The sequence below is a fragment of the Epinephelus moara genome, chromosome 16 (assembly GCF_006386435.1).
Source record: "Epinephelus moara isolate mb chromosome 16, YSFRI_EMoa_1.0, whole genome shotgun sequence".
In the NCBI taxonomy this organism is placed as follows: domain Eukaryota; kingdom Metazoa; phylum Chordata; class Actinopteri; order Perciformes; family Serranidae; genus Epinephelus; species Epinephelus moara.
In genome coordinates, this window is record NC_065521.1 from 35,401,991 (window position 1) to 35,424,063 (window position 22,073).

The window sequence follows — 22,073 nt, forward strand, 5'->3', positions numbered from 1 at the left end:
CACTTCTCTGGCCATCACTCTGAATTTGTGACAAAATCTTGGATGTTGACCTTAAAACTGCTGGTTGTATATATCTTCTGTGCTGCTGGGGAAAGCTGCGTGTGGAGCGTCCATGTTTTCACAGAGATGGATGTAAACTGTAACTGCAACTTGATTGGTTTGCAAATGCATACAACCATGAAGCAGTAATTCTAGTTGACAACACTAGTCTACTGCTTGGCGGCCATCTTGCCTAGGACTCAGACCATCCACAATCCCCTCCTCCTCCTGATCAGAACCTCAGCTCATATGCACATTGGCGAAGATTTTACACTGTACATTGATGCAGAAAAGGCACAAATTGGTGCAGAAGAGTTAGAAATGCAGGAAATTAAGTGTTTGATGCTCAAAATTGTCTTGTAGAGGCCCGCCAAGCCCCTCATTTCATATTCCCATTTCCTTGCACATACATGTAATCTGAACTACATCAATTTGGAAATGCTGATATAATTCATATGAAGCATACTAACGTAACCTGGCAACTGGGCTGATTACTTTGTCACATAATAACCTTCAGTATAATATTTGAGCCCAAACTTTAATATCACACCAAAAGAAACATTGAAAATGGCTCAATAGAGATTAATTCTGGACTGATCATGACCCTGGTTTCAGTGTGCCTCGCTCTTCTATTCTTCGCCTATCACATGGCAAGTGGCTTCTTTTTTATCTGCAGATCAAGATGTAACAGTGTGTTGTCAGTTGCTGCAAAATAAATTAAACAGTGAGAGTAAAATGGCTTTTGTGAAACCTAACAAACTCTTTGGCAGGCATCACAACTTCTCGCTGAGGGATCCGCTTTGTTCGAGTCTACCACACGAAAATTTGTCAGAGCACTTAACTGTAACGCTATTATCTACACAAATGACAACACCTGGCGTCAGCAGTGTCTCAGCTGCTGGGTGGAGACCGAGCGCCGTTCAGTCGGCGGTCTCTGGCACAATGAGTCACACTGGAAGCCAACAACACTGCATCAAAATCCGATGAGTTATGGACAGCAAGCCTGGATGAAGGCAAATGCTGTCAAATCATGCATGACATGAACGCCCAGCACCGATTCTGAATTTCTGTGGATCTGCGGTTCTGCGTGCTTAATGAATGTGAGCAGAGTTCATGTGGGACCAGTAAATGGTTCTTCAAACGTGATGTAACAGCCATTGCGCAGAGGAAAATGGTCACTCTATCTCAATAGAAATGTCAGTATGCAATAAGTATGCAATGACTCGCTGTCTACTGTAATGAGCCCAGACTGTGTGGTTGTCTCTGGAGACGCTGATAGCAAGTATACTGTCTGAATGGCAACGCTCCTCTGCCATCTGTTCTAGGCATCCGACACGATGCGTACATGAAAAAATACTATATGCGCAATTTATAGAGGGATTCAGAACATCTATCATTTTGATTAAACCTAATAATTCAAGTAAAATATGTGGATTTAATGAATATAGCATATGACTGGAGGGATAGCAGAGAGAGAAGTCATTGTTACACTCCAAATGGAAAGCCTAAGGGACTCAATTTAGCAGGTAACCTGACTCTCTGGGGCTTTGGATTCGGGTGATTGGCAGCCGGTGGCACTATTTGTACACTCTGTACTGAGTGTGCATACTCACACACACATTTAAGTGCCACGTGACGATATAACTGATAACTGTGTGACATTTGAATACCAGTCACACTCTGCGAGCTCAGAGTCCATGTCACATGCGAATCCCTGCAAATTCAGACTCCTTATAACCTGCGGTAAATTATTTTGTAGCTTAAAAGTAATTTACAAGAGACAGCAGGCCCTGATTTCCAAACCACAGCAGTCCGTGTTTCAGAGCAGCATGCCTGTCACCTTTTAATGGGAAATGCATCCAAGGTGACCCATAATAGGCTCCACTTTCTCCGTGCATGCTCTCTGCAGACATCCAAGCCAGCAGGCTACAGCAGTTCTGTCGCTGACAGGAAATGGGAGCGCCAGATTAGAGAAATGTCAAATTAATGCAGATGGAAGACAGTGAGAGGTACAAAACATGTGACTGCATGGTGTCAAATTGAGTGACTATTTTTTTTTTCCCCCTGCCTTGTGTGAAAACATCTGAAGTCCCTGTAGTACTGTTGTTATTCTAGAAATAAACGCCGGGGTGAAAGTGAGTGACATATTGCTCGATAAACTGCGAGGCAAATTTGTTTAGAGGCTGAAGAAAATGCAGACTCTTGTGTGAGGTGGTGTAAACGATTACAAAACGCTTCAGTAAATTTGAGAATTCAGAGTGTTTGGAGAATTAACAGCATTTGGGGAGAAAAGCGTCAGATAGCAAAGGTGTCAACATGTGAGGATATTTTTTTCTTAAACTAGGGGTCTTTTTTTTAAAGGCACGTGTGTGTTTTAGGTTTAATGTGTGTATGTGTGTTTTGTAGGAGACAGTGCATGTGCTTGCCGCAGAGAGGGACCAAAACAATTTACAAAGCATAGAAAACTACCAATTGCTACTCTAAAAAAATCACTGTCCATGACAAATAAAAGCGTAGAAAGTCTTGAAATATGGCTGGCGGTTTTGACAGCGTGTCACAAGAGGAGGCTGTAAGATTGGTCCTGTGCAGTGGGCCAAAGATGGGTGATACTTTATTGAAATGCAAAATGACTACTCACAGAGCAGAGCTGGTGTTGTTTTAAGATGCATGAAAACTGCATGGAACAGAGGAAGCAGCGAGTAGTAGGGAATGGGTTTTTGCATTTGCATGTGAGCCTCAAAGGCTGTCGTCTCCCTTGTCACACACAACACAGGCCCAGGACACCGCAAGTCTGGTCCTGATCAAGGGCATTAAATGCTATCCTGACTCTAGACGAGTAGAAGAAAAACGCCCGTGGTTATTTGGTTTTTATGGTGGAGATGTGTGGCTTGTTGAGCATGACAGCGATTTACTGTACAACAGCAATTGCACAGCAGCTTTCATGTCCATTAAACACGTATAAACAAAGCCACTCTATCTACGTTATCCTCTTCCAACACCCATCACGTCTGTTTTTTCTCTGAAACAGAAAAATAACAATGCAAAAACATGTCTTCTGTCAGTGAGATGTCATTCATTTTTAAATGTCAGGCTGTTCCTGTCCTTCGTTCTAGCCCTTTTCCCAGACTGGCAAATGTCCAGAACTGGTATTTCATATTTTTAGATCGCCCGCTCTGATGAAAGAGTTGCATTCAGAGGGAAGAAAAGGAAACAGAGATAGAGTCGAGTCAGAGAGCCTTTAGAGAACAGCTGCTAGCCTCTGATGTGACTGCTGGCCCTCTCACTGACAGCCAGACAATCTACGCAGGGTGTCAATGTGCCTGCAACATGTAAACTGTGCAATAATGCATAATGCAAAGGCTAAATGACCTTCCGTGCCGTATGATGTACTCAGAGGGGTCGATGGTGACGATTATGCAACACCTGCAAGCTGATAAAGGGAGAAATTGGTGGAGAGGGTCTTTTATTTATGCAGTGTGATGCAACAGAGCAGATTGTGTCACATGATCAACATTTTGATCACATCTTACTGCAGTTAGGGAAGGTATAGAACATGTGTTGCTTTGTGGGGTGATATTTTCAGCACCTATGCAAGGTGTTTTAAAGGTTCAGTGCGTAGGCTTTAAGGAGACATATTGGCAGAAATGAAATATAATATAGTAAGTATGCTTTCTTTAGTGTAGGTGTCTTCAGTATTTTTCAGGCCAAGGATTCCTTTGCTCAAAGAGAGACCGAGCAGGGACCCCGTACTACATATATTGTATAAAACCAAAGCGCACTCAAGATAATTCTCTGAATATTGTTGAGTCCTCTTTTGTTTGCACTTGCGTGTAACTGCTAAGGCAGTAGAAGTAGTAGCATAGCTAGGTGCGTAAGCCTCCCCCTCTGCACTTTAAGTGTGAACCTGGTCTCACTCCAGAGTCGTCGAAATCAGGTGCTTGGTCAGTGACTTCAAGCATCAGACATCGATCAAAACAGCCGTCCTTTTACATCGGCATTATATAAGGTGGTCGCCGTTATTGTTTAATGGCCCCCGGTGATGTAAGGGGGAAACATGGTGGGACAACAATGAAAGTTTGTGCGTGTTTTGTTGAAGGAAAGAAAGCATGGATTTGTGGTGTTGTACAGACATACTGCATTTATTTTGAAAGAGACTGTATGCAAACAGTACATTTCCTGTAAAAATGGAAGTGTACTTTGAAAGAAGACAATACATATATTAGGCAGAACTTGACACAGCGTCTAGACCGTCAACAACCAACACACCCAGGGTACCTTTCACGTTGTATCTCGACATGGAAAGTCTATGACCAAACATTGATATGTGACGAGGTCGGAATGAGAATGTATTGTCATTGTAGGTTTCTGAGTTGTACGCTGTGTCAGAGTCTCTTGCTTTAAAACATTACGAAACGATTCATTGTGGCTGCAAGGATGCCCACGCACTTTACATACTGGTAATCATGTAGCTAACTGGCCAATATTTGAAAAAATAGGTGCCACACCGTAATTTACCGTTAGCTAGCTCACCTTATTGTGCAAGGATTCATGGGTAACAGTTAGCCTGTCATTAATGTTGTGTACTGTAAACTAAACAGATTTTATAAATAGATCAGTTTATCGTTGCTAATATGTTGGGACTCACATTAATGTGTATTTTCAGACACATTTTACTTACTGAAAAAACTTAAATCAAATTACCAAGAGGTAATTTGGGGCCCCACGCAGTAACTCTGAGGACCCTAAAGGGGTCACACACCCCCTGTTGAAGACCCAGGATATAGTCTATAATCACCTGAAAATACGAGTCAGTGTGTTTTTGTTACCTTGGAATGAGCCGTTTATGTCTACATAGGGAGCGAGTCCTTGTCCATGGAGATCACCATGTTTCACCGCCATGTTTCTACAGTAGCCTAGAATAGACAAACCAAACACTGGCTCTAGATAGGGCAACATTTGCATTATCATGCTGGCCACCGTAGTTGAACACCCCCCCACATTTTTCAACGTGAAACTACTTTATAACGTGGATCTTGAGTTATCAGAGAAAAAGGTGAGCACTGATTTGCAGGTGCTAGGTTAGTGGCCCGTCTCTGACATGCCTAACAGCATTGGAGAAACACTGATTTGCAACTCGAAACTGCTTTATTTATTGTTTTTCCCCCCAATTTTAATTACAAGGTCCGTTTGTTTCAGAGAGGAAGAGTCCACTGCAGATAATTTGGCTCCTAGTAAAAACAATCCTGAACGGATTAGAAATAAGCTGAGCACACATTAGCAGGAGCTGGGTGAGCGACCCATCTGTGATATGCCAGGCAGCGTCGGAGAAACACTGATTTGTAACATGTTTTCCTGTTGGAGAGGAAGAGATCACTGTGGAGAACTGAGCACCTGGCAAAAACCTTCTGAACAATGAACACCAAAGGAATTGTAACCAGGAGAAGTTTCAGCTGGTTGCAACCTTCAATCCTCACCACTAGATGTCACTAAATCCCCCTACATTTTACACACTGTTCCTTTAAATTTGACATATGTTTATTTCAGTGACTGCCTCCTTAGATTTTGTAACTTTACAGAATATACTAACAGATCATATTAAGAACCTATAAAAATAACTTTTACATGCTTTTTCTTGTAATTTAATATCATCTAGTGAGGCAGGACATGAAATATTCCAGTCAATCCTGCTATCATGTTGTTCATATTTGACAAAATATCTTTCCCCCCATTTTCACACATGCAAACTCCAGTCTCTCCAGGAAAGGTAATTGGATCTGTAGTGTAAATATGCTAGAAGACTCATGGCACACCAAGGAGATATTAGAGAAGGAAAAAAACTAAAAATCTGCAATAGAGCCTGATAAACCCAATATTAATTACTTTGCTTATTTCTCATACTACCCTCCCCCTTGGAGCCAATTAGTAAGTTGAGATGCTTCTTTTCAGTTTAATGAGGTCTAAGTAACGATAATGAATTTCATATTCCTGCCAAGCATTTAAAATAGGCGAGTGGAACCACAAAGGCAGTGCCATATGAAATGATCTCTCAAGCATAATTCCCATTCTGCAAGAAATATTTCTTTCATTGAGAAAATCAGAAATGAGGAAATTAGGTCCCATTTCCACCGCTACAAATACAGAGGATGAATTAATAGAAGTAGTTTTTCTTCACGCTGATACCATTTGGGGATGGTAGGGTATTAGTCACATGAAATTGAAAGACCCAGTTTTAACTAGATATGAATAAACGATGTGTCTCAAAAGTGGGTCACCAAATCTTCAAAATCACATCTAAATCTCACCACGAACGGCCAACAGTGAAGTGACAAAAGCCCTGCTCGTCGTCTAAAGAGCAGGGAGAGCCTGAGGACTGCCACACCTTGAAAATCCTCCACAAAGGGATGAAAGCCAGAGAGGGACAAAAACACCCTGTGACAAACTTGTTACATCTCCCCATATGATGTGGGTTAACAGGAAAAGTAGGCAGCAGGGTAGCCTTTTACCTTGGCAGGGAGCATATTTGCTGCAACAATCCTCAGAACACATAAGACAAGAAGGTCTGAACTCCCTGATATAATATTTACAAGCGGTGGGGACACAAAGCTATCATTAGGGAAAACGTTGAATTAAAGAGGAGCAGTGCTCACACATGAACCCACAGCGGCTTGTGCAACCACTGACATCAGCAATTACTGTGAAGTGTGGTTATGGTTGGATCCTTCCCATTGTGAGGGCTTGTTTTCATTCCCTGGCATGGGAACAAAAGATGAAAGAGGTTGGATTGATTTTTTTTTTTTTTTTTAAATGTTATTAATCATGAGAAATTTGAAGTGCTGGGCAACAAAACTGACAATGCAGAGTCCAGGTATGGTGCTTTAAAGTGCTTCAGATTTGTGGTGTTCACAGACTGGGTTCATATGCACAAATTTTTGCCCCTGTTTTGAAAAAGTCAGTATTTCTAATCTGTTGTTTACATGGCTAATGAAAATGAATATTTCACTAATATTCCAATTTAAATGCAACCATGCGTACTCTGATTAACATGCCCTAAAATGTCACATATCAATCAAGTTTACCAGAGGTGGCAGACGTGTTTCATCATGCAAATAAAACCTCCCTCTTTCATTCCTTCAACCACCTTCTTAAAAAGGTTAGCGTTGCAATGTTTTCACTCATCCAAAAACCTGCTGATATTCAAGTCTTTTCTTCCAACTAGAAATGTCGGCTTTTCTTGTGGGCTTGCATCTCTGCCCCAGCCTTGCAAACTGTTGGCGAGTTGGTTTGTGTACAACGCACAGAGCTGACCATAAACAGGCAAGAGGTTGTGTGTTATAAACTGCGGGAAACGCCCCAATTGAGACGCATATTCCATATACGCTATATATATGCCTAAAGAATGCTCCCAAAACCAAAATAATGTTGGCATATCCCACATGTCTTAATCCGAAAGGGCTACATTCGGAATAAGGTCTATTTTGGAACATCTAAACAGACTATACTGTTTACATGACCCGCATCAAATTTAGAATAATGTCAGTAATAGGCAAATATATTGTGCATTTAAATGACCCACAATTTAATGAAAGCACCAAAGCAAATTCCTTGTATGTGAAAACCTACTTGGCAATAAACTGGATTCTAATTCTCTCCTTAATACCAAGCGGCAGCCTGCGGGGCTGAAAAATGAAGCTGTTGCGAAGTGCCAAAAACTGCAGTTTCTCAAATGGTCACTTGAGGCTGGCTCCAAAAGTGAGTTAGTCCTCATAGACATCCATGCTAAAATGATCAACTTTACATCAGAAATAAACACGGTTCTGGTCTGTGTAAGTAATTTACCTGTTCATGACAACTGTAACTATAACTCACTGTCAAAATTATAATATTATAAATATTAAAGCTTTCAGTTATGCATAATTAATAGCATGGCCGCTTTGAGTGACAGGTGCCATCCACTGACAAGTTGCTACGTTCAATTGCACTCAGAGACCCTCTAAGGCAGGGGTGTCAAACTCATTTTAGTTCATGGGCCACATACAGCCCAATTTGATCTCAGATGGGCCAGACTAATAAAACCATCGCACTATAACCTATTAGTACCGTCAATATTTTACAATATTTTCCCTTTTTTGTTTAAAGAATTGCAAGTACATTCTGTAAACGTTCATCGTTTTACAAAACAGATGAAGAGCCTGAGATGTCTTAAGAAAAATAGGTGCAATTTCAACAGCATGTCTCAGTTTTCCCACATTCAGTCAGTCTACCTCTCACTGTCACTACATGTGCATTAATCTGCACATTTACCGATATAGATTCTTTCGAACTGAAGCTGCTGATTGACAACATTTTGCACCATAGCTATCTTTAAACATGGTCACAGTAAGTATTCATCGTTATATCAGAGAGCTGTATTCTGCTCAGGGACTCTGAAGCAGAATTTTACATGAAGTGGGCAATGAATTGTTTAACTCGCTCCTGACACCTCTTTGTCATCTAGTGGGCTGGATTGGACCCTTTGGTGGGCTGTATGTTTGAAACCCCTGCTCTAAGGAGTCAGATATTTAGATTTTCCATTGAGCACACTTAGTTTTAATGGTTTTAAGCCATTTTTTTTTCTTTTGCTAGCTCAAATTTGCATCAGCTGGGCGCCAAGAAGCCTAGTGGTTAGAGTGGACGTCCCATGTAGGAAGGCAGTGTCCTTGCTACAGCGGCTGTGGGTCCAATTCCAGCCTGCGTCCCTGTGCTACATGTCATCCCCCCTCTCCCCTCTGTCCACACCCACATCTGTCCTGTCAATTACAAAAAGTAATCTTTAAAATTAGCATTAGCATTATCACAGTTAATCATAAGCTGGGTCTCAAATTGCGTACTTCTGTACTTACACTAATTATTTTGAGGGCATAAGTGTGTTCACACTGAGAAGTATGGAAAAACGCAGTGCACTGTGAGTACCCCGATGGTGCACTCAAAACGGTCAAGAATTTGAGTATGGAACTATGGACACTTATCGCCCTCAATGGTCGCCATCTTGGCTACGTAGCGGAAGGGGAGGGACCACTTTTCAAACTGGAAATGGCGGCAGAGGACTGTGCGACTGTGAACGTCGCTGCATTGTACAAATGTACGTTATACATGTGTTTTTTGCACTAAGCACCACTATACTGTTGTCAGATATAAGCTGGCACGTATGTTTATTGGGTTAATTTAGCAGTCTGTAATGATTTTGTACTGCCAACGATAACGCAAATGCTAATGCTAGCTTGCTAACTAGCTAATTTGCAGTTGTCGTTTCCGGAAAGCGCACAACAGCCTTGTTTGGTTTGAGACAACACTACCCTGTTGAAATTTGTGCACTACGCCAATAAGTACATAGTGCACATAGTATACTACATGCAAGTGTACTAACAAAAGTATGTGATTTGAGACACAGTGATAGACTGTAACTACACAGTGCTAACCAAGCTAGCAGCTAGCGTTAGGTTTAGCTCCATCCTCTCATTCAAATATGGTCTCTTCTGGCTACAAAAATCCAAGATGGGGATGGCCAAAATGCCAAACTTCAGGCTTCAAAACGGGAGTCCACAAACCAATGGGTGATGTCATTGTCACTACGTCCATTATTTTATACAGTCTACAAGTAACACTTGATGACATCTTGCTTCTGCACACAGTATTTTGTTTGTACGCCCACTGGCTTTTTGGAGAATACTGCAACAGAGAAAGCATTTAACATAAAAGCCTCTGCATTCTCGTAGCTCATGTGTCATCTGTGGAGGCCACTGTCGGTGTATGGCGCCAGCATAAACAAAACTTTAGTGTCATGTGTATTGCTGAAGTCACTCCAACTCTCTTCAAAAAGAAGCAAGACAAACACAAAGAGATGTGAAACGACTTAGAAAGAGACACAAAAGTTCTAAAAAGAAACAAAAAGACCAGACAGAGGTGCAAAAAAAACTCAGAGTGACGCACAACGACTACAAAGAGTGTCCTGCAGGAGGTGGTTTACAAGTCTGCGTCCAGGGCCTCATTGTCTCGTAATCCATCTATGCCTGTGAGCTATTTAGAGTTACAAATTGCAGCTATTTATCAATATTTCACAGAGATATTTTATTTGGTATTCATTTATTACAATGAATAGACAATGTAACTATTAATAATGTACAGTTTATCATCGCCCAGAACCAGGGCTTTGAATGTGTCTTAACATATTTTTACTTTTTTTTTAACAAATGTAAAAAAGTGCCCTGCTCTGACCCCCCACTCAAAAGTTTCTAAGCTCCTGCGCAGAGGCATGATTAACAGTAATGAAAGTTTAACACTAATTGCTCCTAACATCATCATTACACATTTATCAGTATGAAAAATTAATATAATACATAAACTCTGTTAAGAAGCCTTTAATTTATTTTCAGCTACAGATCATTATGTTCTGCAGGCTCAGTAAGTTTCCAGAACATTGTTTAATATGAGCAAAGTCACTTATTTGGTTTGCTGTTTGCACACAACAACAAAAAAAAAGAGTAGCATCTGTAATAGCTGAGCTTTGTTTTGGACTATTTCTGGATTAAAGTAAACTGAAGGCTTTTATCAGGACTCAAGGTTTCAGAGTCAACTATCCTTCAGCTATGTCAGCTGTCACAACAACATATTTAGAAAACTGCTGCTAACTACTAAACAAAACAAGGGTCTTAAAATCTTGCTAATGACCCCAAGAGGATGCTCTGCTTCTTTTACCCAGCGGAGCAAAGTGGTTTGAAACGACTAATAATCCCATTCTGAGGCACAATGTGTTCTGCAGTTATTAAAAAGCAAACGTCTCTTAACTACAAGCCTCCTTTTATGTGCAGTCATGATTATTTTTTTGGCTAGGGGCTGCAATCCGTGGTAGCAGTGCTTGAACATAAATGTACTTCTTAATTTGGGCTTTAACAGTATAGTCCTCATTAGCTATTTGGAGCAGGACATTTGGTTTAGTACACAGAGTGTTTCAGCTCTCTCTATCCTGTGATCCCAATAATTACAGACTTATTAGTATAATACACCCTACTTACAGTTTACATCTTATAAATTGCAGAACATTTATTGAAAAGTCTTACAAAGTTAAAAGTGCGTCAGCAGTCAACTAGCCCGCTTCATGTGCTTATGTTTAATGTTGACATTTTTAACCCTGAAACACACACCTCAGTTCTTTAGAGAGATAAGGTCCATGTTATTCTGTGTTATTGATTCATTTTATTTAATTGAGCTCATAAGTGCCTGCTGTTTCTCAAAATATTTGTTTCTAACACTTCTCTTGTGTCAGAATGCTGAGGTTATTGGAGATGCGTTTCTGTAGCTGTGCAAGCAGCAATTCTGTGTGGATGGCCAGTCCGGTCTGAAATATATCTACAACTATACAACCCGATCTCACTCCGAAGTCTTTCGAATTCCGGCTCTTGCAGTGACTTCTGGCGTCAGACTCCAATGAAAAAAGCCGCCCCCTCACGTCAACATGATATGTGGTTGATCATCGTTATTGTTTAATGGGGCCTGGTGGCATCAGGGGGAAACAGGGTGGAACAACAGCAAAGGTTAAGGCACAGGAAGTCCGAGTCGGGCAGGCAGGAGGTGTGGTGGATGGGATCATCAACCACCAACTTTCACCTGGGAGGCTGGCGTTCGCTTCCTGTATGATTGTAAAGCCAAACCCTAAATGTAACCGCATGTGTTTGTTGTTGAAGGAAACAAAATGTCAATTCATGGTGTTGTACCAACGTGTGTTTATTCTAAAGGAGAATGTTTACAAATTGTACATTTCCTTTGAAAACAGAAGTGTATTTTGGAAACAGACAATGCATGTAACAGGCAGAACTTGACATGGTATCCCAGAACGTCAACAACCAATGCACCCAGGGAACCTTTCACATTGTATCTCGACGTGGAAAGTCTATGACTAAACGTCGATATGTGGCAAGGTCGGAGTGAGAATGTGCTGAACTATACGATGGATTGCCATGTAATTTTGCTAATGCAGTCATGGTGCCTGAAGGATAAAGCCTAATGACTTTGGTGACATCCTGACCTTTAATACCTCCATGCCAGCAACCTCTGTGGCCAGAGGCATTACAATTCCAGTTGCTTGTCTATACCATTCTCGTGCACATAACATCTCAAGGACGCCTTGAAAGGTTTTCTTTAAATTTGGTGGCCATAGGTCAAAGATCAAGGTCACTGTGACCTCCCAAAACATGTTTTTTGCCATGACTGAAGAATTCACTGGCTAATTATGACAATTTAACACAACTGTCTAATAGGATAAAATGGTGAAGTGATGACATTTTATATCCAAAATGTCAAAGGTCAGCTCCACTGCGACAACATGATGTTATGCAAAACACTTTTCTAGCCACTATTCAGCGCCATATCTCAGGAGCAGAAGGGGAGACATTTGGTCAGATACTGAATGTGACGCTAATCTAAGTTCTCCGTCTTGAAGCTGTGCTGGTTGTTATAGATCTCCTGTGCTGATGTGTTGAAGGTGTGTGTGTGACGGACCCATGTTTAAGGAAATGCTGCTTTACAGAAACATCAATATTTACAGCACTGTCAGCTGTCATGGCTACATATGAGTCTGGACAGATGTGGATGTAAACTGTAACTTGACCGGTTGGCGGGGTTCTCTTGCACCACTATGAGGCTGACTTGGATTCCAGTTAAATGTCTCAACAACTAACTGATGGATTGGTGTGCAATTTGATTCAGAAGCTCATGATGAATAGAAACTACTTTGATGATCCCTGAACTTTTCCTCCAGCGCCACTGTCAGTTGGTGTCCTATCCATGATGTACTTTGTCTTTTATCCACTGTCAGCTGGGACTGGCTTCAGATCCCCCGTGACCCTCAAGTATAAACGGGTATAGCAAATGGATGGGGATGTGCTAATGACATTCCCATCAGCCTCAGCTGTACTTGTGTTTAGTGCTAATTGGCAACTGAGATGGTGAACATGCTGCTGATGTTAGCATTTAGCTCAAAGCCCAGCTGTGCATGAGTGCATCCTCACATTGCTGTAGACTCCTAAAGTGTTTCCATATCAGGTATGATTAATTCATACCATACCCGGGTATGATCGCCTCCCTTCTCCACTCCCCTACCACTGAGCTTTTCATCAGTAATATTTTTCCATACCACAGTATACTTGCGTCATCGTCTACACGATATTTGTTTATGTTGTCACCACAGTGTAAAAAAACAGCACCAAATGCAAGATCCCAAGCTCATACAATGGAGTCAACCTTCGCATTGTGCCAACAAAAAGGACCCTGTCTCTTGCCTTCCTACTTTATCACCCATGGCTGTGCAGCACAAAGGATGAGATCATTGGGTTCTGCGTGCATATGCAGATTTCAGAGGAGACGTGTGGTGCTGAGAAATGCCTTTGCAACTCTATACACCTACACACATACACATAATGCTACTCGCATTATATAGACATCTACTTCCATGTTTTGGTACAGTTGGGTTTCATACCTGATGCGAACCACACCAGAGTCACATGAACCACTCTTGAGACCACCTTTTTAAGGAGGGTATGGTGGGTATGGTACGGGGTTCACACTACTCAAACAAACTGGAATTGTGGTCAAGTGTACTCAGATCCAGGCCCAGGTCCCTGATGTTTAAGCCTCCTTTGTGTTGTTCTGATTCTTAATATTTCATATCTCGTGCCCATGAGGATGAGGATTATATTTTTGAGCCAAATGATCAGTCAGATATTTCAGAAACAGAATTGGAGACTGATTGTTGTAGAGCTAGCTCAGAGTTCATTTTCTCAACAGCAAAATAGCAGGCAACCGTGTGTATGTCCATTTTTCAATGACCACAAGACCGTAAGAGTGATTTGTGATAACTGTGCTGGCTAGTCTGTGTTTGGTACCTGACAGCCATTGACAATAGCCTGTGTGCAATGTTGTAGCATAAACAAGACTTAAAATAAGAGAGGCTCAGACATGGAGTTGCACATTTGAGGGTTTACACACAAGAAAGCCAAAGAATTAGTGAATCATGACAATTTGTAGTGTCTGGCAAACAAGCACTATCAGTTGACATACCCACAGCTTTCCAATACACATTTAAAGGTGTTTCCTGTCACTTAAGCTACTGTTTTCTCTGTTATTCAGACAACCAGCTCCGAGAACAACTGCTTCTCCTCACATAACAAATCTGGCCTGAATCAGCGCCAGATCTTTCACCCTCCTCAGTTAACATTTGTTTAAATTTGTTTAACATGTAATTAGAAATTGTTTAGTGTCAGTTTAGCATTGATTTAGCATTTGTTCAACTCTTGTTGTCTGTGGGGAAATTCCCCCACGGCCCCCCAACTATCCTACACTAAATTTATCATTGTAATCCTATCTATGGGCGACCACGTGTTCCGCTTGCACTGACTGTTACGGATTATATAGATGACATAGATTATTCACAACAAAGTTATAAATGTAATGTAAGCATGGCTAAACATTCTTCAGAGTTAGTGCTTGCCTGCATTGTGCAGCTATGTGTAATTCAAAACATGACATCTAAGTATGCATATAAATGCAAGCATAGATTTAAAATACAACCCTTTAAATATTTAAAATATGATTATTAACTGAATACATGAAATCCCACAGCCACCTATCAGACACAGTGTACTCTTCATAGTATATACTCAGTGTGTTTATTAGACAGAAGACAAATAAATGGTAAAACTGCGGTTTGGGTTGGGCTTACTCTTGTTAATAGAATGTTCTGAGATGCTCATAAGCCATGTTATTTTAATTTCTAGCTCAATTTGTGTTAAATAACTAATTGGTTTCCGCAGACCAAATGTATTAAGATTTGGAAAAACACAACACTTATACGTAAAATGGAAAGAAATTGTATTTCTCCCAGCACCAAAAATAACTGTGACCTCAACACTGCGACACGAATCGAGCCGTGAACTTTGTCTGCTGTTAACACCCTTTTTATTAATGCTTGGGGAATCTGGCTAAGACAAGAAACAGCTGGTGTAATCTTAAGAGAGAAAGCTGGCTAATTAATTAAGCTGTGGGCCAAAGAAATTCATTTTGCATATAAGCGTTGTGACCACAAACCATAGCCCCTGCACAGAATTGGCTGAAAGACTTCAATTAAACATGCTGTTTAAACAAATATCCACAAGCTTAGAGGAGCTCTCTCTTATGAATAATTCATAGCCTGGAAGAGAAAATAAATGGGAAATACTGAAATATGTAAAACCTATTTGTAGCTGTGAGCATACAGTAATAATTACGGCACTGATTGTTCTTAGATTCATTTACTTAAGAATATATTTTTCTTGCAGGGCTAACCAAGGAAATGACACGAATAGTTTATTTCTGGTAGAATATAAGATACAACATTGGCAAAGTAAACAAGCTTCTCCTCTTCTTACTACAGAGCAAATAAAGTAACGCAAGTCCACTTTTTTAGGCTATGGAGAAAGTGTCTGGTTTCACAGAATGGTCAGGGGTCCTTTGACGGCACGGTGGCATGTGTAATAGCATCAGGACAAAGTGGGTTTGCTGAGCTCCAGATGTGGAGAGGCCTCGGGCAGAGGTTGCACGCCACTTCCCATTGGCGCTGCAGCGGAGCAGAGATGACACTAGCGAGAGCATGGTTGAGAGGAGGTCTAGAGTAGGGGTGGAGGAAGATGTATGTCAAAATAATGTGCCTCCAGGATGCATTATATAAGGCTATTAAATTGTCAGTGTCTAAAACAGTGCATAGAGGATACAACCTTTGTTTGTGACAGCCGAAAATCCATTTTTCATGTTTGTTTCATTGTGAGCTTTAGCAGCGAGTGGTTTCTTTTGTTGGAGCGCACTGGAGAAAAAAAAAAAAAAAGCCCTGATCCTCTACTCCTCATTAAAGCTCCTGAAGGGGAGACATGAGGGATTTAAATGGTATTTTTGCTCTGGAAAGAAATGAAACTATAGGGGCACTCCGTTTTCTAGAGGAAAACTGATACTAATGCTGCTTGACATTGAAATTACATTCATGTTTTCAAGACGGACCGATAAGGCCGAGGAAGGACGTTGACCATAGGTGATATAAAGGGCTATCACAGTAGGTAACAGTGTGAGGCGAGAGGAAGACAGTGAAATGGATATTGCACAGAGTAAAGTATTTATGATTTAAGTCTGAATAAATTATAATATACAGTGGATACTTACAAGTGAGTTACTTCTGCTTGTATCCCCTGTTCTGCTGCTCAGAATATCTTACCTCGTTATGCTCGTTCACTACACTAACTACACATTTTACAGCAACGGCTAGGTATGAGATTATCCGCACAGTGTTGAGAATTGATGCCCTTTCAGTTATGAACAGGTTGACCCGGCAAAGCCGGCATTCGGTGGGAGTAAGTTCACGAGGGAGCAAGGCCACCTCAGGCAGCTGCTATCTACTTTTTGTCTCCTACTCTCCGTTATCACCTGCATATGATGCACTGCATCACCATTGGCATGATTTCCGCCACAGGAAATAGACTGCTGCTCAACACATCTTTGTTCTCTCTGCAGTGAGCATATATTACATACAAGAGCTAAGCTGTTACTCCTGAATAAGTGTGATTTGTCACACCTGCATATTATATTCTCACTTTTTCAGGGGCTGGATTAAGTTTTAAAATCGATGCAAGTGGGAGGATTACTATTTTTTATTTAGCCAGTCAATGTTCCAGACAAGGACAGTTCTCCTCCTGAGGTTTCCCCTGGACATGTTCAGGGGTCGAGAAACGCATGACCCCAAAAGCAACATCTCTGCCCGGCACTTTACGAATGCACGACAAATACAATCTGTTCTCTTTTGTGCACAGTTCACGCTCTTTGCACCAAATAAATACAGCACCTTATGAATCATACCGCGGAGAGCAACACTGCCTGCACCAGAAAGGCAGAGAACAGCCGTAAGCATATCTAAGAGAGTGGCAGGCAGCAATCTGTAAGTAGAGCTGTGGGGTGGAAAGCAGGATTCCTTGTCCGAATCACTGAGCATACACAAGCAGCTACTCAAGGGTCATCCAGCTAATGGACCTCTGGACACACGCTCTTTGCAATAAGGCTGTCAATATTTCAGTGCACGAGTGGAATAGTTGCTTATGCGCTGTCAAGGAAATTATCACCGAAAACACGTTTGGATTGAGCAACACAATGCTGCTGATAAATCTGTAATCTTCCTGTCTTGTGTGCCTTTTCACGCTGCAGGTGTTTTTATTTACAGCTGATCGTTTATCTGGAGTTTGTGTGTGTTGTGTCTGAACATCAGGTCACATTTCAGCTTTTTCCAAAGTCACCACACGTGATTGACTTGGTTTTTCCAAGCAGCACCTCCCCAAATAGATCTAAATTTCTATTGGCAAGGACACAACTGATCCCTCGGCCTCTGTAATCTCGATTTCCGCTGGTAATACCAGTCACCGTGAACTTGTGGCATTTCGCTGCCTTTAATGATTGGCCCAATGGTCTGCAACCAATGGCCTTCTTGCCACCAATTCATGACCCGTCAACCCCAATCCTCCCACCAATCCAACAGGCACACAGCACACAGCACAGAACAAATGTCCCAGTGTCAGAATCAATCCAGACAGGCTTCCCATCCTCCTCTCATAAAACTGGCATCTCATTTATCCAGGAGTGAGGACTAGCCATACTATGGTAAATGGAATGACAGGGCATTTACACTCTTAGAGGCAGAGGGTCCTGGAGGATTCAAATTGTCCGCTTTGAACTCGTTTTCTCCAAAGAGGTACCTCAATGCACATTTGAAATATTAATTCCATTTCCCTTTTGTTGACTTGAGACCACTTTCTAGAAGATATCCTATTTGTGAGTGTTTCTTCCTTTTTTCTTTCTTTCAAAAACATTTTTTCCTCCTCCAATATATGTGCAGACGTGAGTAATGAAATGAAGGTGTTGGAACAGGAAGTCTTCTGACTCACAATATTGAGAGTATTGAAAGGACCCCTTGCTGATATGCTTGAGGTGCACCGGCGCATAGAGGAAATAACAGACACCAAGGACCTGCACGCTCATGCAGCTACTTCTCCCTTTGAAGTTCTGACAGCATTCGACTTCCTCTCCTCCGTTGAATCCTGAGATCATAATTATTTACCATAACCACGGCGCACATCCGCCTGATGAAAAACAAAAGTTCGACCGCAATGTTTCGGTCATATTCTATTCAGTGCAATTTCACAGGAACCACAATCACACAGATCAAATTGAGAAGGAGCAGTGTAGCATGAATATCAACTGTAATAGCTCAAGACAGAAAGCGCAAAGGCAGTCATTGTCTATCTTTGTGATCTTCAGTACAGAAACTCTCATGCTATCAAGGCCAGATCTTAATGAAAAACAGCCACTGTACAATGTGTCTGCTAAATAATTGGCTGTTAGTCCAAGCTTAACTGATAATATATCAATGACTGAAACAGCTTCATGAAATCAAGATGGAAATAAAAACCCAGAGCGAAATAAAGAGTTATTTTCCCCAACCTTGTGACAATCTAATTAAACACATGAGCAACCACACCCAGGATGCCACAGCAACATAACAGTGCTAAAGGGGCGATCACAGCGAGTGAGAGGAAACATTTGCTTCTCATTTTGATGCTTCTGAGAGATCTGTAGCACCCAGAGAAGGACAGCGAAGGACTCACCGATCATGTGGATGGTGGTTCGTCCGGGCCTCGTCCCATGATGCTGTTGGATGGTGTCGTAGAAAGTGGCCTGACACAGCTGAATGGCAGTCACACTGACCCAGAGGCACAGGCAGAGCAGCCAGGACATGACAGGACACATCTGCTAAGGACCGGCAGAGGTGGAGTCAAAGCAGAATACATCATGTTCTCAACCTCTGACCTTAAACCCCCCCTCCCCAACACACTTCCGGAGTCGTGAGCAAAATAAATTAATAAATACAAATAAATAGATTTCGTGATTTTGTACGAGCACTCCGCTCTATAATTGGCCTTAACGCTCCTCGGCGGAGTCTTTTAGTCATCGGAATTTATCATTAGCATGATTATATAAGTATGACTTCTTCACTGTTTCGTCTTCCTAGTTTGCCCTGTCTTGTCCCTGAGCCACAACGCTGCAAATGTGGAGTGATCCCTGGGGAGTTTTTCCCATGCAGCAGAGATTTCCCCTGACAGGCTGACTCCCTTCAACTCCTGAGCTGTGCTCCTGCCTCAAAACCTAAATCAAACTTAAAGAAAGATAAGATTTTCTTTTTTTTTCCCCTTTTTTTTTTTGCAAGCATCTGGCTGCCGAGGCTTTTCTGTATCTGTCAGAATAATGTGACAGTGACACAGCAGTAATAGGAATCAAAAGCCTTGTAATGTTTCACCATGCTGTTATAGATAAGAAAAAAAAAGAAAAGAAATAGAACAACAGCGAGGAATGCTCCTGGTCATAGGAGAAAGGTGGCTGTGAAGGAAATCTATGAAGGAGAAAATGCAAAACGTTTTAGCCCTGAAACAGTTTTATCCACAGCAGCAAACTGGCAACAAACATTAGATTATTAACCATCTTTAAATGCATTAATTCATACCACGGGCTGTTTGTCACATTTATGAGATATATTAGGATTTAATTCTTCAGGATACGATTTCAACATGATAAGTGCACGAAAACTTTTATAGGTCCACAGGAAGAACGTATTGCATCTATTAGCACTATTAAGGTCACACAAGATGTGCTTTCTCCAAATTCTACTCATGATATTTAGATTGCAGAACACTTTTCAGCCCTTTCACATGTTCACTGTGCTTTTCAGCATCTAAAGTAGCGATAAAACAGTTTAGAAAATGGCTAAATGCCTGAATAAACATCTTAAATGAAATTTTCGGTTGAATCAATATTAAATCGTATCATGGGAAAAGATAAAATAAAATGCATTCGGTTTATCTAGACAAAATGTCACAGAGTACAGTCATGTGTGCAGATTTCACATTTAAATCCAAACTGATTTTTATGCTACATATATGATTTGCCAGTTCTATGCAAAAAGCTCAATCTCTTCACAATTACATGATTTATTTTTTGCCCAGAGGAGAAAGAAGAGAATCTTACCTGAGCAACCCAACAAAGAGTGTATAAATATCTCAACAGAATGACATAAATCCATCCATAATGCTGCTCATGTTGATCCCATCCAATAACTCTGAATTTAGCTCGAGGAGGGAACTCCACTGACTCTGCCTCCCTGCTCCACACTTTGATAGCAACAGTCCAGTGATTCAGAAATGACCGTCAAGCCGGAGTCAGGAAATAGATTTACAGCTCTTTCAATTCCACCTTTGAAATATCACTGCTTCCCCTTGAGGAGCTGCTCCCACTGACACTGAATTCATTTGCCCCTTCGCATTTATAGGCACGTGCGGAGTGCTCCTTAATTAACTGTAGTGGAATCTCTTCTTTCACCGTCTGCATCCTTCCAGTGAGAGGCAGCCTCTGAGCAGCGGCTCTCGCTGAGTCCCCCCTCAGCGAGCACTAAGAAACAAATGTTCCCGTGCAGCCTGGCTGTGTGTAAAGACTGTATCACATGTCTTAAAGCCAGACTGCCTCTGGATTAGATGGCATGGTGGAACTCCACCTGATCATATGCTTCTGACAAATGCAAATCAGGGAAAGTGGCACCACTCACGTAGCTGTGACCACATGATTAACAATTATTTACATTTAGAATGGATTCCTTTTTCTCCCGAGGAAGCATTGCCTTTTATTCCTCTTGGGTTTTTTCTTGTCGTCAGACAACTAAGAACATGCCTAATCTTTCTTAAGTGATTGAAAGTTATTCCAAGAAACTTAACCAGAAAGTCAGGCTGTTATATTTCCAGATAGAGTATGTCAGGAGGGAAAGAAGTACACCCTCCATCCTTAGCTTACCTTTGTGTTGGTAGAGGAAGGTGTGAAAAAGAAGATTATGAGCACATGTTTTAACGAGCGGAGCAGAAAAGAAAATTGAAATCGGATTGTGATGAGAAATAATAATGTCCATTCAGCTGAAGGTAATCTTCACCTACAGTGGGGGAGTTCTTCAGTATATGATGGAGACGTAATGGTTGATCGTAGCACAGAAGGGGAGGTGAGTGCTGTTATTTGGAGTAAATCAGCGCCGATCAGTATGTGTGGGAAAAAGCTCGATCCTCCCCGTTCCTCGCCACCTTCACTACATGGTGAGCTCTACTTTTGCATTGTGTCTGGATTTTTTATCACTGGCATGCAGAACATGCCCAAGGCCTGCAGCTCACACTGCCATCTCTACGGCATAAAGACTTCACATTTTATTTTGATGCTTGCTCAGGAAGACAGGGTGCATTCCCAGTTCAGGAAGGAGTGAAGAATACCCAGAGTGAGAGGAACAGCAAGAAACTGCTTGAGATGTAGGCACACTACAACACAGCATTAATGTCTGAGGCTTTGGCAGAGTCAACTCTGTGCAGAGGGGATTTGGGACATATAGGAGGGAGCCAAATAGCATAAACTGCTGAGTTGTAATAAGCAGAACAATAGTTTCTGAAGATGGGGCGGTCATTAATTGTTCATAGAGATTTTCCCATGTTGACACTGCGCTTTGACACTCTAGGACTGAACTTTATTCGAGCCATCTGTTTCACAGGGAGCTTGTTGAGAGATATGTAGAATTCTTGGAGCACATTGAAGGGTTCTGTATCCAGCACACAGTTAATAATATAATTGATCTTTATTTCTCTGAGACACACAGGCAATTATCCAAAGCGCTTGGAAAGAAGTGTTCATACAGTCAGGGTGATACCACAGAATCACTGATACTGACGCCAATACTTTTATTAGTGAAAGTGGGAGGCTGTTGTACTATTAGGAAATAGGGCTGGCGTTGGAGCCATAATATAGTTTTGTTTGTTTACTCTGTCCTTATCTAAACAAGGTAAACATATTATATACACATGCAGTTATTAAACTGAGCACAGGGTGGAGCATCCATGGTGAAGGGCATATACTGTAGGTAA

At 41.4% G+C, this 22,073-nt stretch overlaps 1 protein-coding gene across 3 annotated transcripts in view; it reads right to left on the reverse strand.

Moving 5' to 3' along the window:
* The window catches only part of LOC126402917 (chemokine-like protein TAFA-1), a 36,414-nt gene extending 15,825 nt beyond the window's left edge, over positions 1 to 20,589 (reverse strand). For 2 of the 3 annotated variants that reach the window (XM_050065269.1, XM_050065271.1), the window contains exons 1-2: positions 20,155 to 20,589; positions 18,741 to 18,882 (exon numbers count right to left, since the gene is read on the reverse strand). In XM_050065269.1, the coding sequence (XP_049921226.1) occupies positions 18,741 to 18,882 (142 nt within the window). In that variant the 5' untranslated portion in view covers positions 20,155 to 20,589. Of the gene's footprint in view, positions 1 to 18,740; positions 18,886 to 20,154 lie in introns of all 3 variants that reach the window. The other variant, XM_050065270.1, reaches the window with a different exon arrangement.
* Positions 20,590 to 22,073: the final 1,484 nt, after the last annotated feature.